Source organism: Antennarius striatus, chromosome 9 (assembly GCF_040054535.1).
Source record: "Antennarius striatus isolate MH-2024 chromosome 9, ASM4005453v1, whole genome shotgun sequence".
NCBI classification, from domain to species: domain Eukaryota; kingdom Metazoa; phylum Chordata; class Actinopteri; order Lophiiformes; family Antennariidae; genus Antennarius; species Antennarius striatus.
The window spans coordinates 16,327,879-16,345,708 of record NC_090784.1 but is presented as its reverse complement, the minus strand read 5'-3'; the positions used below and the strand labels follow the sequence as shown (position 1 = coordinate 16,345,708).

The 17,830-nt window shown below is 39.0% G+C and overlaps 3 protein-coding genes across 3 annotated transcripts; 1 reads left to right on the top strand and 2 right to left on the bottom strand.

The window, feature by feature from the left end:
• Positions 1-84: 84 nt before the first annotated feature.
• On the bottom strand, positions 85-4,172 carry tfpt (TCF3 (E2A) fusion partner). Its single transcript, XM_068324805.1, has 7 exons — positions 4,096-4,172; positions 3,494-3,595; positions 3,199-3,321; positions 2,749-2,819; positions 2,598-2,667; positions 841-999; positions 85-635 (listed from the first exon to the last, which is right to left on the bottom strand). The coding sequence occupies exons 2-7, from the start codon at positions 3,593-3,595 to the stop codon at positions 561-563; spliced, it is 600 nt and encodes a 199-aa protein (XP_068180906.1). The 5' UTR covers positions 4,096-4,172; the 3' UTR covers positions 85-560.
• Positions 4,173-4,233: 61 nt separating this feature from the next.
• On the top strand, positions 4,234-5,442 carry ndufa3 (NADH:ubiquinone oxidoreductase subunit A3). Its single transcript, XM_068324810.1, has 4 exons — positions 4,234-4,272; positions 4,530-4,604; positions 5,036-5,113; positions 5,250-5,442. Exons 1-4 carry the CDS (start codon positions 4,266-4,268, stop codon positions 5,339-5,341), a joined length of 252 nt encoding a protein of 83 aa, XP_068180911.1. The 5' UTR covers positions 4,234-4,265; the 3' UTR covers positions 5,342-5,442.
• A 521-nt stretch (positions 5,443-5,963) lies between these two features.
• zgc:158689 (uncharacterized protein LOC791177 homolog) lies at positions 5,964-16,880 on the bottom strand. The gene is made up of 15 exons (XM_068324771.1): positions 16,732-16,880; positions 14,251-14,393; positions 14,024-14,099; positions 13,836-13,922; positions 13,203-13,264; positions 12,750-12,821; positions 12,326-12,463; positions 11,426-11,578; positions 10,888-11,064; positions 9,981-10,614; positions 9,656-9,857; positions 9,279-9,341; positions 8,619-8,787; positions 8,442-8,482; positions 5,964-8,314 (listed from the first exon to the last, which is right to left on the bottom strand). Exons 2-15 carry the CDS (start codon positions 14,296-14,298, stop codon positions 8,242-8,244), a joined length of 1,995 nt encoding a protein of 664 aa, XP_068180872.1. The 5' UTR covers positions 14,299-14,393; positions 16,732-16,880; the 3' UTR covers positions 5,964-8,241.
• Positions 16,881-17,830: the final 950 nt, after the last annotated feature.

Below are 17,830 nucleotides of genomic sequence, written 5' to 3'. Positions count from 1 at the left end.
TTTTATTTGTATGAACCTGAAACATTTCTAAATTTTGTACAGAAAATACAGTAAAACAAGAGATCAGCTGAGATCGTTTAAATCTTTGATGCTGTTGAGCACACATCAGCCATGAAATGTTTTTTAGATTGACAAGAATTAGCATATAAACTCTTAAATTTAAAAAAAAAACATAAATAGTGCTCTATGATACAATTTAAAAAGTCCATTTAGTATAATAAAACAAAAAACTATGAAATCACTGATAGTATCCAGGAATGTATTGTGAAAGACCACGATAAATGCACCTGGATGTCAGATATTTACCAGATAAGTCTGTCATGGTGCACATTGTGCACAGTTTGCAATCGTTATGGGTTGTTATAAACCTTTAGTACAAAATATGTTGAGAAAAATATCAAATACAACATCAATGCTAAAACAAGATATTAATTTCTACATGTTGCTCACAATGTAGAATCAAAGCTAGAAACCAGTTACAAAAAAAAACAAACTTCAAAAAAGTCTACTGAATAGTAACAGGGTGCTCTTTTATAATAACATCCAGGGAAGTGTAACTATCAGTGGGACAGAGAAGTTGGGCTGGGCATTTCTCCAAACTGTGTCTCTGCCAACACTGAAATGTCTGCTTCTGTCTGAGAAAAGAAACAGAAACTCAGATCAACACAAAATCGATTATTATGCCAAGATAGATGTCTGAATGTTGACGTAAAGAAGACATACAGCATCTACATCCACAAGTATACACATGACAAGACACAGATTGTAAGAAAGTTCTTAATGTATAAATAAATGTAAAGTATATTAATACTTTAGCAGATACAACAGTTCTAGTAGTACCATTTGGTCTTTATCTTTTTCTTGCCGTGGAATTCGGTGCCTCCTTTTCTTTGGTCCAGAAGCAAGATTCAAAGCTGTAGACGAAGTAGAACCAGACAAGCCATTGAGCTGGTCATCCTCCACTCCACCGGCAGAATCTAAAAGGACTCCGGGCTCATCCTCAAACAAAAACCAATTACACATTTAAAAGGCAGAAGGTGTTCCCGTATATTTATTTGTTTTGATTGATCAAACACATTATGAGAGGAAAAGCATCTTATCTGGGACCATCAAAGGACCCAATACTCCAGACTGTGCATACAGTGTTTGGTTCTAGTCACCGGAACTCAAATACTATCACTAGAATGACACTCAGTAGAGAACTTACATCAACTGCATTAATTTAAGGGAGGCTAGTCCGTACAGAGGTCCATCCTTTCACCGAATTTTCCAATGTTCCAAGATCGGCGGTTCGATTCCCGCTCCCGCCCAAAAACACCCCGAGTGTGAGCTGACAGTGGGAGGTGTCAGCTCACCTCCAGAGCACTACCAAGGCGCCGTCCCTTTTACAAGTTGCTCATTGGAGCCACATCACAAAAGAGCTGCCTGTCACTCTACCTCCACCTCACCTGCATGCCCACAGGCCTGTGTGTGTGTGTGTGTGTGTGTGTGTGTGTGTGTGTGTGTGTGTGTGTTACTGGCCTGTACACACTATATCGACGCATGTAACTAACCTGTGAGCAGAGTAGAGTCTCAATTTCCCTTCGTGGATTAATACAGTTAATTAAATTTTTTTTAAAATTAAAATCAACCTTACTTTCTAATTGAAATAAAAGGCCCTGTGTTATTAACAATAATAAAACATTATTGTTGTTGTACTGTTTTTAATACAAATACCAGTTATGCAGAATGAGCCAACCATCATATTTTACATTGTAAAAAATGTCCCAACTTTTTCAGAATTAGGACAATAAAATACATTACAGGTATTCTTCTTTTCCTCCTTTCGGCTTTTCCCTTCAGGGGTCGCCACAGCAAATAAGTTGCCTCCATCTAACCCCGTCTTCTGCATCCTCTTCTCTCACACCAACTACCCTCATGTCCTCTTTAACTACATCCATAAACCTCCTCTTTGGTCTTCCTCTAGGCCTCCTGCCTGGCAGTTCGAAACTCAGCATCCTTCTACCAATATATTCACTATCTCTCCTCTGGACATGTCCAAACCATCTCAGTCTGTCTTCTCTGACTTTATCTCCAAAACCTCTAACATGTGCTGTCCCTCTGATGTACTCATTCCTGATCCTATCCTTCCTGGTCACTCCCAGAGAGAACCTCAGCATCTTCATCTCTGGTACCTCCAGCTCTGTCTCCTGTCTTTTCCTCAGTGACACTGTCTCTAGACCAAGCAACATTGCTGGTCTCACCACAGTTTTGTACACCTTTCCTTTCATTTTAGCTGAAACTCTTCTATCACACATCACACCTGACACTTTTCTCCACCTGTTCCATCCTGCCTGTACACGCTTCTTCACCTGTGGCTCTATTTTCAGTTGGGCCCATTCATGTAAATAGACAATGCTAACATTTGAATATCATTTAAAAAATCCCAGTGTAGATATTGCTGCAGAAAACATTTCTTCCACCCCACTATTAATACCATAACAGAAAAGACAAGACAAAAACTGATCCAGGACTGTCGTTAAACACTGTGCTTATACTTAAATTATTTTCTCCTTTAAAACTCATCAAACATAGTCATCTGCCAATCCTATTCTCACCTCTAGCAGTATCGTGAGGTGGGCATTTCTGTAGTCATCGCCATGAGCATCAAGAGTCCTCATGAGAAACCTGTAAGATGAGCATAATGTTCAGATGGGCCATCAAGTGGGAAATGTCTCAGGAAATTTTAAGAAAACTGATTTACTGCACCGTCTTTCTTTTTTTAAGCGCCTTGTAATTCTGCGTACTTGATGAAGGCGACCAAGAATCTTCTGATTCACCTATAAACAATATATTTGGAGTTAATTATAGGGTAAGATGAAGGAAGTAATGACAGATACATCATCACACTCGGTAGTATTACCAGTATACATAGTTATATGTCAATTACAACAATGAAGGACAAAAGTTGACAAAAAAAAATATTCAGGAAACATAATAACTTCAATCAAAATTTAAAAAAAATTCAAAAGCTATTTAGCAAAAGAAATCTCTTCAGGTCCAACTGATATGAGCAACCGTACATAAGAAATTTATTTAATTTCTTAAAAAACACGTAAGTTTTTAGAAATCATGCAAAAAATTAGCAATTAAACATATTGCAGAAGGTGTGTGCAAAATAACCCACATTTAGACATTCACAAACTATTTTGTACATACCTGTTCGATTTCTTTACATCTCCTGCTCAGAGCCAGATATTTACTTTTAACAAGAGCTCTTTTCTCTTCATCCTCTTGTGCCGAGCTCTCTAGTAACTCATTACTTCCGGGGCCTAGCTCCACCTGGGGAAAAAAAAACTTGTTTCTTTCTTGTATTGAGCCGTCTGTGTGTGTGCTATTAATTAATTAATGACTGGTGCAATGAGTATGAAGACAGACATGGCCATTACTTTTCAGTGTTCTCAGTTTAGTGATATCAACACTATTAACTCCAGAATCTGATCATTGATGTTACCTCTCCTGGCCCGAGCTCAACCCCACCAGGTTCCAGTTCTGCTTCCAGGATGTGTCCTCCAAACAGAGGAGGCAAAGCCAAACCGGAGAAATCCTCCATCATCTGGAGGTCACAAACTAATCAGTGCTTTTAATTTGTGAAAATTGTATAAATACATAGTTATTTACGCATATACAATATGTGCAGGTCCGATATTAGCGGTACCTCTGTCATTTAACTGAACACTCTTTATCAATTTTGAAATTTCAAGCAATTCATGACGCAAATATAAACCGTATGGAAAGCCGCAATGAAACCCTCTCTCTGATACTGTATCAGAATAGGCAGAATAGTGCAAGGTTAAGGAAAAAGAGGGAATAATAATTGTGTGTAACGTCGTGGCGCGCTTACATTGAAATTAGATTACTTACAGTAATGATACTATATAGTCTATAGCACCTAGTTAACGATATTTTATTGAGTAAATAACAGTACTGGTGTCTGTACGAAAAAAATGTACACAAAAACAGCAGTAACAGAAAACTCCACTGAAACGACCGTGTAACCTTTAAAGTCTATGTTAATGAACGAAGAGTGTTTACGAGCGACATTCTTTATCCTACCTGCACGTCCTTTTTGGTTGAGACGAGACCTGGACCCGAGCTACTGCGAGTTCCCCTTCACGTTTGTCGCAGAGGTGACGTTTATATGCGACGGGCGCAAAAGATATACGTAGTACGTAAGAACTTCATTTCCCATGATCACCAGCTAGGCTAAAACTACATACGTCAACATGGCGAGTATGTGTACTCTTTCTATTTTCTTGTGCATGTATCTTGTCAAATAATCTTGAATAAGAACTTCAAATACTATGAATTATGCATTACGCGTTCAAATTTAAGATAAAATAATCTTACGTTTTCTTCAAGACAGTTCTATCCGTTCGTAATAAAGCATAAAACGTGACCTTGAATATGTCGCTAACGGTGGCTAACGTTAGCTTACTGCGGGTTGACTTAGATTTGGAAGGCTTTAACTTGCAATGTTTTGTCTGCAGAGATCGCAGCGTTCTTGAAGAATACGTGGGATAAGGAGCCTGTAATCCTGGTGTCCTGTGCCATTGGGGTGATGGGTGAGGAAACCATATGCACTATTATATAAACACACACACACATATTAAAATTACACTGGCATTACACATTAGCTGTGCAAAGTTCAGTCTAATTTAAATAAATTAATATTTTATTACTTAGAATGCAGTATTAGTTGACAGCATTTAAGGGTTTTGAAACATATATTTTTGAAACTCAGTCAGAATGAGACATACCTGAGCAGATGTTATTACTTAAAACAGAGTATTTTATTGTAGATGGAATATAATACAGAAGAAGAGATCTGTTGCACCTAAAACGTTTGGTAAAGCTGGGAAATAATGCAACTGAATTAGATCATTCATTAAATTTCTCAACCTGCTTTATCCGCTTGCGCAGGTGAATTCCTGTTATATGTAGTCAAATGTAATTTTTCTGTTGCCTCAAACTTAATAATATTTTTTGTTCTCAGCTTTGATAGCGCCATTTGTCAGTCCCTACACAAAGTATACAACAATGCTCGTTGAAATTGTCCCACGCAGCTATCCAGGTAAACATCGTTGCTGATCATTGTACAGGAATTTGTGTTTCATCATCACTGATCACTTTTGCTTCAAGTAGTTGCTTCAGCCATCATTTTAATGCGAATAAGTATTAAAGCTTTTGTATTTTCTTTCCCAATGCAGTTCCTGTGCGGGATGATGGAAACATGCCTGATGTTCCTGCCCATCCTTGTGAACCAAAGGGACGCAACTTGGATTGGTTGAAAGATCTATAGCTTCAAAATCTCACAACCAATGCTTCTGTTGTTCTCTTGTTCATAAGTGTCTGCATATATATTCCACCTGTCTTACAATAAAGATTGTGTATTAAATCATACTTTTTTGCTATATTTCTTGGTTTTTGAACACATTTTAGTCTAATTGACTGAATGGATCAACATATAAAATGGAATATTTTCTCTGTTAAGTGCTTTAGTCATCTTAAAGTGTTACAACAGAAAAAAACATTTTATGCCAGACAACATAACTCCGTTTGTTATGTTGAGTTTCCATAGCAAGTCATGAAACTGCTTCAATTCAATCCTGATACTGCAGAGGAGGCTTAAATTGACAAGCCTGAAATAAGATTTATGCCATATTCAAAATAAATCCTTGTTTCATGCCTGCATTATTCCACATGAATGAGGAAGAGAACTGGGAGAACAATTAAGTGGAGGCATGTCATGCATGTTAACATCTGTGTTTGTCTCAGTTCATGTATACTGCATTCCACAGACAACATACCTGGGATTTCTGGAATCTTGGAATTATGATGCAAATGCACAATTAAACATAAAAAGCACAAGATGATTTTAAAGATGAAAGAGTAGCAACAGAAAGATTCATCCATACGACTTTTATTTCACAATAAAGCAATATTCAGTACTGGCAAAGAATTTTCTGGGCAGATTTAATCATATGCAGTCAACAGGATTTCATGTCAATGCAATTCTGTCAACAGACTATGTTGTTTCTTGTATTGTACAGAATCAAGTAACAAATTGGTGTGAGATGTTACAACAAAATTTCATTTCGTTTCACTTTGACATTGTTCCAATTTTATTGCAGCAACCAAGTGTCTTTTATTAAGGCATCAGCTCATATGTACAATATTCTGTACACTTACTTTGTAAATTGTTTTAATAACGTTCTTGTTGGATATTTATATTATTTATAGGGTTTGATATAAAAATTCCAGTTTTCCTTAAAACATTACACACCTCATATCCATGTTTTATATATATACCACATAATTCTTCAGTACAGTCAAATAACCAAACATTTGTATTTTAATAAGTTTCATTTTCAGTTTCCTTGCCCCAATTAATGCCACCATATAATACTTCTTGGTTGCTGCTCAAATTGAAAACGTACAGTATATAGGATTTACTTTTCCTACAAAGTTCTAATATTCCACCAAAGTGAAATGTCATTATTAAAAGCAGTGAATCATACAATCCCACATTTTAAGCTCTAATTACTAACATGAAGAGGCATCAGCTCTACCACTATTAGCTCTGAGTTGTGTAAGGTTGTGAGAATTTGTTTCTTTACATTTCGGGTGATATCTTCATTTTTCAATGTGCTAAAAGATCACATATATATAAAAAGTAATGGGGAAGATGAGTCGTTTCACTTTGCACAGAGTTTCCTAATTAAATAATTTGTAGACTTCAAGCACAAAATACTACTGTACTCTGAAGAACCCTAGTTTACACTTTCTCAGACATTGACCAACTTCTCTTATACTTTCTTCATCACTTTCAAAAATACATTTCCCCCTTAAAGCCAAATCTTACCTCTGCCTCAGCTTTTGCATCTGTCTTGAAGATTTTGCTGAGTTTCATCACTAACAATTCAACAACAACCCACTGGCCAAGATGTTGTATAGCTTTAGATTTGACTCAGAACAATCAAGAAGACATCAAGTCTAAAAACAATAGAGCACAAATCTTTCATTAATATTTTTTAACGCTCAACAACTTTCTACCTTCTGAAAAAACATTTCCTTCCATAATAAAACCACCCAAACATTCCATAATTAAATGTTACAATTTCTGTCTGTGAAGCTCAAGTGTTTGGTATTTCCTCATTTTGTAAGACTTACTGTTTTATAAAGTATTCCATTGATGAAGTAACACAATGATCAATCACTTGAATAATCAAATTTAAAACACAACCTGTTTTTGCATGTTATTTGAGTAAAAGCAAAGAGTTATAGTAAAATAAAAATCTAAATTCATAAAATACTAATACATAACTTTACAGCAGAATGTTCCTTGTTAACTGGTATAAATGTGATACCACTGACCAGGACATAAACAATCAAACAGCATTGCTCATGTTCAGTAATCGTATGGTAGAAATTTAAAGAAAAAATTACCCACTCTACCAATTTCATTAAAACATGCAGGGTCTCTTTTAATCACGCAAGCATGTTTAAAATAGACACTTTGAATAACACTTTGAATAATTTTAAAAGAAGCAATAAAATAAAATGTGACAATCAGGCAACTTTTCTAAAAAAACAAACAAAAAAAACAACTAGAAATAGGACATGTAGAGTACGAGCCCATCTTCTTCCCATAACTGTGTAACGCTAAATTGAAACTGAAAGTTCAAAACATGTTGTTAGGAAACAGTCCCTAGATCAGTCAGAACCTTAATGAATATGGCACAAAAAAACAGACTAACAGATTGGTTATTGGAAGAATTATTTTTAAAAATTCAATAGAGATGCTTATCAAAGGCAACAAATAAAGTTAATGTGGATCCATTCTGTCAGTCTCAAATGCTAAGATATGTGCAGCCTTACCTGTGTTTTAAAAAAATGGTTGTTGTCAACCTGGACTGAATATTCATATATCATAGTCATTTTGTGTAAATGTTTTTCCTAGTAACATCTTCATTATTAAATGGATCATAATCAACTTTCTAATATATAATTTTTAAACATTTAATAATTAGATTCAAAAATGTCCTATTCTTGCATAAGAAACAATTATATATGACTGATCCAAAATAAAGTACAAAGCCTTAAAATGAATCAGTGGGGTGTTTCAAGGATTCAACCTGAGGTTTGGTGGACTGAAAAACCACAGAAAGTAGGATTTTTGTTGCTGTGGCTGTGAAACTGTCACTCAATGATGGGAGCAGAGCGGTCATTAGTAACAGTTTTTCTGAGTCGTATATGGGCGAATGGATTGATCCTGAAATGAGACAAAATAAAAATGACTGACATTCAAGTTAGTTGTGTAGAAATAAAAATTAAGTGATTAAGCAACCAGTCACTGGTAGTCTTGATAACAGTGAGTTTGACAAATAAAAACTGATTACCTGGTAGGGGACGGTGGTGGAGAGACTAGTTCTGATGTGATCTGTACAGCAAAGGTGAGCAAACATTAGCAAAATATTTCCTCTGTATTTTTTTTTTTTTGCTATGTAATAATGATGAGGATCAGCTGGGAGAATACAGTCGCTATCCCTCCTGACCTCCTCCCACTGAATTCTGACCTTGTTGCTGTCAGCCATGCTGTATGGCCGCGGACGGAAGGTGCTGACCCTCTGAGGAGGAAAGGACCACTCCTCCTCAGATTCAGAGGTTTTGGATGGCAAACCTGGAGAGCCCAGTTTGTCCAGCTGGCCTGTACTGGTGCTGTTCGCCTTAGATAAGAAGAGCGAGCTAAAGAGATGTTCAGACAGAGGAAAGACAATATAAGAAAACAGACCAAGTAAACCTGATGAGGACTGGGAGATTTTGATTGTACGTAATTTCATCAGCTACTCTGAATGGTTTGGGAAACAGCAGTGGAAATAATGAGGTCAAAGTGTACAAGAATTATTCTGCAGCTGATGGGGTGCTGAAAACTTTCTGGGCACCTGGCATTCACAGCGCTGCAAAAGGTCACATTATCAGTCACAACTTTCAAAATGAAATATTAGTTCCGAAATCATATATATGTGTAATATACTGTATGTGCTTTCCACCAGTCTGGTATAACTGAAGGCTACTGGATGAGAGGTGAAATATCTTTAAACTCTGCTTCAGATTAATATTATTAGTACTGCTGATTCACCAAGCCGTTAAAGAGAGAAATTATAAATATTATTATCCAGACATGTAGTTCCTTAACAACCTTATAAACTACAGACTTCTGTTTTTCTTTGACTTACTTTTCGAGGTGATCCCCCTTACTGTGGTGTGGCTGAGTGTAGGTGAAAGGGAACCAGCCTTTCCTGCAATGGAAAGTGTTTATTTATGTGATGGAGTGATGGATTTACAATTTCAAGCGACAAGGTGTGTGTGAAGTCTCCTGACATCAGACAGGAAAAGCCAAAAGAAGCTCAAGGATAATTGAGTGTTGTGCTATCTCTCGACTATAATCTTGACATACCAGTCAGGAGCAACTTCACTTGGCACTGTCTTCTGACATTGAGACATGTCTGAGCCTCTTTTCAGGGTCCTTTCAAGTTTATTTAGCGGTATATGTTTTTTTTTCTTAGGTACATTCCAACAAATTCTACATAAATTTGTGATCTGTAAAACGTACCGCCCTGTTCTTTCATTTTGACCATAGTGCCATCCGTCTCTGGGCTCAGAGATGAGCAAGGTGATGTTGTCGCCAGGTAAAAAGTTCAGTAAGCAAGCTCCACCCCCTGCGCCGCCACCCTCAGCTGCTCCAGGAGTATGCGGGAACATGGCCTCCACACGTGTGGGTTCAGATAGCTGCAGCATCCTGGGGAGACTGGAGCCTATATAGAGGGGGAAGTAGAAGGGAAGAGATAATCCAACACAATAACCTTTCAGAGTATTTCTGACCTTGTGTTTGATGCAATGTGGAACAGTGTTACTTCCTCATAGCTGCATTATTTTACCCTGAAAGCCACCCAGCCGCATTTCACTTGCAGGTCTCCTGGGCAGTGGAAGGGTTGCCGTTGCATTTATCTCCGTGGCCCTGAGCAGCCAGGGGTTATGTGACAGTGTCGTAGTGTTGCTCCCCCCTGGTCCTACCTTCTGGTGCAGCAACTGCACAGGAGTCATGGCCCTGGACAGAGGAGCGCTGTGAGGCAGTGGGGGGCTGTGAGGAGCGCTGTGGGGGATTGGGAGGGTCATGCCCTGTAACGAGCTGCCAGCCGGGGAGATCTGACTGAGCGACATCACCGTTGAGGGGATGAGGCACGGGGAGAGGTTGGATGTGTTGGTAGTCAGAAGGAGGGCACTTTGTTGGGAAAAGTTTGTGGAAGTGGTGGGAGTAGATGCAGCAGGGCTGGGGCTACCGCTGCTGTCTGGGAGGGGGCTTGCTGAGGCACTAAGAGGGGTGCCGGTGTGATGAGGTGATGCTCCTCGTGATGAGCCTCCGGCAGCTCCTCCTGTGGCAAGAGCACGGACAGTTTGTGGGGAGTCATGAGAAGGACAGGCTTCACTCTGGGAGGGGGGGGGCAAGCGCTGCTGCTGAGAGCGACTAGAGTCTCCGTTCAGCAAAGGAGGAACTTCTTGAACCGACAGTCTCTGAAAGAAAAAGAGGAAATACTGTTGTCAGGGATTTATCAAGGATTTGAAGACTTGGTGACTTTGGAACTTAATTCAAACATAACTGCAAAGGTTTAATCATGTTTATTAAACAACTTTTTTCTCTTCCAGGACCAACAAATAATGCTAACCACCAACAAGCATGTCAGTTGAGTGAGGTTTTCAAGTCAACAATCAACGCACAGTTGAATCGTTCTGAAGAAAACATTTGTTCTAAAAAGACAAGAAAACTAATCATAGAAAATAATGAACCTGTTCTGGTTGAGCAGAACCAATCTTGGTGTGTCGGAGGACCTCAGCTATCCCAGCAGCGCCTGAGGTTTGAGGCGCAGTGTGGCGCAGCAGATTCAGAGCGCGCTCTGGTAGTTTGGTGGGCTGAGAACACGACTGCTGCCAGGATGACAGTTTCTGTGACAGGAGCTCTCTCACCTGGGATTTCACAAAAACACAAAATTAATAAGTTAGAGTTTTCATTGGTTAGTAAACAAGGTTAGTGTCCCTTCTTCCCTCCTATTCCAGAGGTAAGCTGTTGAGTAATGCATATTTTTTACATCTAAAATATCATTGCTTCATTATTATATCTTGACAGGCTTTTGTCTGAACATTCTTGATTAATGGCCAGAAATATACTTCATGAGGTCACACTTACTATCACATTTTACCACTAAAATGTATTCGGTTCATCTATGACTAGAGATCTATGCCAAATTAATCTCCCTACCTGAAACATCTCATACAACTGGACAATATCCAAACTCTGAAATGTAACCTGAACAGAAACTGAAGTCACCTTGGAGTGGTAGTTGATGAGCAGTTTGGTGACACAACACTGTCTGTCTACCAAAAAGCAATACCGTCTTCTTTCCTCAGTGAGGGCTGACTTGTAACCCGTGGCAACCAAAGCATCCAGTTCCCCTTGGCGGCGACTCATCAACTCCACAAACTGAAGAAAAAGTGAGCAGAGAATTCAATTCAAACCCAAATAGAACCAGCCCTACATTCACACTCAGACCTGTTAGTCCAAGACAGAGTGACCTTTAATGAAGGTTAAAAGGAAAGCAGAACAATACAGAGACTGAGGTGTGTTACATATAGAAAAGTCGGTGCTTATTCTGGTTAGTCTGACTCATTCGTTCAATTCATTTGATCTATGTTCAGATCTTTTGCGCTTCTGGTGGATAGCATGCAAACACACTTGTTTGACTACCTGAATCTGTCTTGTATTCATTAGTGGAACAGTTCAGGATCATTCAAATCAGATACCCCATTTCTCTGGCTCACTTTATGGAACAAACATCTGGATATGACATCATATCCTGTCTGATGTACAAAGATAAAAAAAAAACAGAAATTCTAAAGTGTGAATGCCCTTTTCTTCTATGTATTGGCCTCATTTTACATGACTTAATTCTTTCACCTCCTTATTCATACGTCTTCAGTTCAGGCTAATGCACTTTATGTACTAAGGTGCTTGTTTTGTGAAATACCGGCTGAGGCAGATTGTTTTTTAATCTTATTAACACTGCCCTATTTCTCACACAAACACATAACTGCTTTGTATTCCGCAGTACAGGAATGTTTCTTGTAAACATGCATTTTGAGGATTTTTCATTGCATAAATAAAAGAAGCCGGGATGTCGTTCAGACTTGTAATTTCACATTTGTATATTTCACATTAGGCAATGCAAACCTGCATCTCTCTGTCTCCATATTTGTTGGGGTGACGACTGCCCTGGCTCTTCCTGCGGAGTTTCTTCAGCTGGGACTGGCAGCGCTCGATAGACTCAGATTTAGACCTCCGTTCACTCTGATACTTCTTTAAGGTGGCCTGAGAGAACAACAAGGATGTCAGAGGATTTATTCAATGAATGCCGAATGAAGCAAGGTTTGGTTAAATTATGCTTAAAAATGAATTAAGCTTAAAAAAAAATATGGTCAGAATCACACAATTGCTCAACAAATTTGTTAATTTCATGATTGAAATAAGGTGAATAAACTGCATCACACCAGCTCACCTTCCAATCAGATAAATAAAAATTATCATTTCAAATTAGGCAAACTTCTTTTGCCAGACATGATCTAAAGGAGATGTCTTTGTTAAACTGTTCACTTACTGTGAGGTATTTAATATCCAGTTCCAGCTTCTGCTCCAACTGGGCAAGCAGCTCAGAGTGAAACAGTTTTAGCTGTTGATGGAAGTATTCAGGAGTGACATTTTAGTATGTAAATAAAAAGTTAAAAACTGATTCAGAATCTGCTGAAACATCCTGATCCACACCAAAATGTAACTTACTCTTCTTTAGCTCATGAGATGCACCTACATAAATATTTTATATACACAGAAACACATAATTACATGACCTATTCCAACTGTTACTGGTGGAGTTAACAACATTTTGGAGAAACATGTAATAAGCAAAATCAATCTGGTTACTTCATAAAAAGTCATTTTTCGATTTATTGAAGATGGTGGCTACAATAATGATATTATCTACATATATGCGCTGCTTAATGCACTCAGATTAAATGAAAATGTCAATATTTTGATGGTCTGATCACAGCCTTACCACATCTTCCAGCTGCACCTGAATCTGTCTGTGAACCTCAGCCATCTGAAACAGTGTGTCTCCTGTGAGGACCAGTGAAGCACAGTGAAGGTGATCAATGATTTAGAAACATTCAAATGACAAAATAATAAATGTAGTAGCTATTATTTATGAGCCACAGTGCAGGAACTATTCATAGTCCAAAATCTAGATTTTAATAATGGCTGTTCACAGTACTGTTGTCATCACCAGATTTATGCAGATGTCAGCTGTTCAGAATGCTTTAAAACCTGCAGGTTTAACATTTTTCATTTTCAGAGCATTGGTCAGCTGTGAGTTCCCCCCTTCTGTCACACAGCAATGCAGTTTGTGGCGACTGGCATCCCGTCCTCCGACTCTCCTGCTAGCCTCCCCCGCCGTTTTCAGCATTACAATGAGATCATGTGGTGTTGTTAATCTCCCAACAATGACCCTACTCTCTCCCCTTCCCTCTGGTCCCTCCACATTTCCTCATTCCTTCTCGTCTTCATCTCCTCCCTCACCAACGCATGCAGCGTGAAACGTCTTCCCAGCTGCTACACTAGTTCTCTTCACTTCATTAGGTGCCACTATTTCCCCCTCAGAGTTGGACCTCTCCACCAGCCGCCCACTCACCCAGCTCTTTGGATCCTTGGCTGTCACTTGCCAGCTCTCCAAGCTTCACCAGAGCGTCAAAGTAGCCCTTGGCAGCCACAGTTACTCCTGAGGGGAGTAGGTTTTAAGGAACAGAAAAATAACCCGTTCAGTGATTCAGTATTTCCACTTCTCCCAGATAAGAGGACAATCAAAGGGCTGTGCCTAACCTGTTAGAGCTTTCTCATAGTGTTTTCCCATGGTCACAAAGTTCTTCAAACTGGGATTGAACTGGTCCAGGATCCCCTGTTGACAATAAATACAAATTAAAGGATTTTTTTTAAACAAATGTGCTGCATACTGTTTTAGAAATCATCCTTTATTGAAATAATATAATATAAAAATAAAATGTTTCCTATGGGCTACCAAAGGAAGCACTCAGACAGGAGAGACGTACCTTGTAGACATTTTCAGTCATCTTGTTGACTTCTTCTGTACGAGACATTTTCCTTCACACAGTTACGTCCTGCCTCTATGAATGTTTTATTAACTTTTATCCCTCTTGTTCAGGTCCTACAATTTACAGTAAAATGTGACTCCCTAAACAGAAGAGATGGGCAAAAAACATAATGAGATGAAAATTACCTTCTTCAATAAAAAATATTGAATTAAATTGAATTGAATGAAAAACTTGAGGACAAGCAATGAATCCAGTTGTTGCCAAAAGTGCTTAAATGTATCTATATAAAAGCTTTAATGGAAATGGACAAGAAATAATCAAAAGTTGCCGTTTCTTTGTAAAAAGACTAAATTGACAAAACAAGAGTTTTGGACAGATTAAAAAAAGGATTCAAAACATCTCAGACTCTGGTACATTATTTGTTATTTATTTTATATTTTCTGGTATATAATAGAAGGTTTATTAGTCTATTAGCAGTGAAACAACTACATTATTTCTGGATATTTAAATGTGATTTCATTAGGAGTGAGTGAGTGTTTGTGTGAATGATTGCTTGTTTCTATGTGGCTCCGAGGTACACTGGCGTCGTGCCCGGAGTGTCCCCCGCCTCACGCCCTGAGACTGCCAGGATAGGCACTGGCTACCCCGCGACCTGCGTTAGCAGATTAAGCGGGTTGGAAGATGAATGAATGAATGAATTTCATTTGCACACACATTTTCAAAGTGCAAGATTTTTTCCTTCACAAATTCTTTCAGATCTTCTGGTGAATCTATTTGACTAGTTAATGCTGTGGAGGAATATTTGTGTTAAAGTTAAACAAGCTAGAGAACTTTAAAATCATTAAACCATCGGAACTTTTGATGAGGCTGTCAAACAGCAGCATTTACACACAATTTTGGTTTCTACATTATCACCTTATTATTGAGGCTGCACAAATATTTCTCTTTGAATCCAGTGTCATACAATTTAGACCATTTCAGATACAAAAAATTGACTTCTCCGTTGAGTCCCAGGTGTCAGGGAGCTAAATAAACACATGACGAGGTTTCCTCAACAGAGGATATGATCAGTGGGGGGACTGGCCTGGGGTCATAAGGATTTCTAGTCCGGATTTACTGGTAAATGCTCACACAGTTTTCCCTGTGCAGCCCCCCTTTGTTATCACAGCGAGATTACAGACAAAACATTGACCCAGATCAGCTAATGGTATATGACAGAAATGAAACATTTCCAGACTCTTGCTCATTAAAGCCTCCCTGGTGCAGTCTGTGATTTATCAAAGGAGCTGCAGTAGTCTACCAGTCTGCAACAACTTTGTCTTTCATATTGATTTTGAAGGGTAGTACATCCCGCTTCAAAGTGGTGATGAATTGTAATTGTCAGTGTTCGTGTGTTCGTTCATCCGTTAGTATGTCCACCAAATATCTGTGCAACCGTTGCAGATAGAAAGATGAAACAAAAAGCACATTACTCGGGCAGCAAAGGGGATGAAAATGAGATGATGACCTTGACCTTGAGGAAAAGTACGTCAAGGTCAAATTTCAAATTTTGTGCACTCAGGAACCCGATAAGAAAGAAAAATGAGGGAAAAGGCCAATGTAAGACCATAGATCAAAGCTAGTGGTTTGATCTCTGCACTAGTTTTGATCTATGGTCAAAGACCTACCCTGGAAGTAGGTCAAGGTATGTTGCAGTCTCTGACTGCCTTGTTTAAACTGTGAACATTTGCAATAGTGAAGTGAAACACTGCAGCTGTATCCATGTCTATGTGAGTACATTCTCTGCTTAGTGTGGTTCCATTCTGCGAAATAAAGTGTTGTTTGTTTTAGGATGCAACAGGAACAGTCTGCAGGTGGTTGGGAAACTGATACAGAAGGTGCATTCATGTGGTTTGGCCTCTTTAAATGCCTTCAAATGGTCAAGAAGCAAACTCTTAAATCACCGTGTCACCTAAAACTGCAATCATTGCTGGAAGAAAGTGGCAGGAATATAATCATTGTAAGCAACAACAACAAAAAAAGAGAAAGAAACGAAAGTAGACACTTTTTCATATTTAATTAAATTAAACCTCTCGATCGCGAATTTTGCTTTATTAATGATTAGAGAAACTGATTAGAGAAAATTTTTCATTGCAAACATATATAATTGCTGTGCATTTCTGTAGTGATGAAAGTCTTGATTTAAACAGAAATGCTCCCCGTTTATCTTCACATCTCAATTTATAAATGACTGCAGTTAAAATAGCTAGTTGAAAGCGAGCTTCGTGATCCACACCGTCTCATTTCAACTACATCAAAATGCACAATGAACCCAAATGACGCGCAAACCGGACAAGAAGAACACTTTTAATTACGCGTAGAAATTGCGCGCAGTTCCGCTCCTGGAGAGCCACCTGTTGACCCCCCCAGCTCCACTCCATGGAGTAAAAGAGACATAAAAATAAATCAGCGACTTAATAAACAAAAAAAGTTACCTACCTTTTCACATCTCATTGTGGGAAACGATAAAGACTTCCTGCGCGTCTTTGAGCCCTAAATGAAGGGAGAACACCTCCTCTTTTCTTCCTATTAGCTGCTTTCCCTCTCCGTTAGTTGGTGGGGGTTTTTTCATCCAGCAGGGCACTAAATCACAACTACCCCCACCAGTTTTTCACTCTCTCTCTCTCTCTCTCTCTCTCTCTCTCTCTCTCTCTCCCTCCCTCTCTCTCTCTCTCTCTCTCTCTCTCTCTCTCTCTCTCTCTCTCTCTCTCTCCCTCCCCTCCCACCCCCTCTCTCTCCTCACAGGAATGGAGGTCAGATGTTTGGTACCGTTCAGTACCTCTTCCTCCTCATTACTTAGCCGATTACCGACTTGCCATCACGCCCGCCGAACCCGACCACCACCGACAAACCCCCGCCGGGGTGGAACCAGCCTCGCTGCCGTTGGAGAACCTCGGTCAGCCTCCCATTCTGTGTGTCCCTCTATCTCTGTCACTCGGACAGAATAACAATGAGCCAACGGGACCCCGTGTGAATGGGAGAAGGAGAATAATGACTTGAACTTTTTAAGCCGCAGCACAGGCAGGCCTATCACTGGCCTACATAGAACCAGGACCATCACCATAGTCCTGTTCCCATAGGGGGGAGGCCCCTGCATGGAGCCCCCGTCTACTGGAAAGTTGTTTATTGTATGTAATGGAAGAATCTATCTATCTATCTATCTATCTATCTATCTATCTATCTATCTATCTATCTATCTATCTATCTATCTATCTATCTATCTATCTATCTATCTATCTATCTATCTATCTATCTATCTATCTATCTATCTATCTATCTATCTATCTATCTATCTATCTATCTATCTATCTATCTATCTATCTATAACTGTATGTCTATGCTGTTGTGTCTAATAAGATTTGAGAGAGAATCTTGGAAACCTCGCAGACCACAATCTTTTGTGACACCGCACGGCATTACAAAAGGAAAACAAGTAAAAACAAAATGCATGAGTGCACAAATGAAGCACCACAATGGACACACAGAATACCCATAAGCCAATGGGAACCATGATGAGGAGACTGAGAAGCCAGCTCAG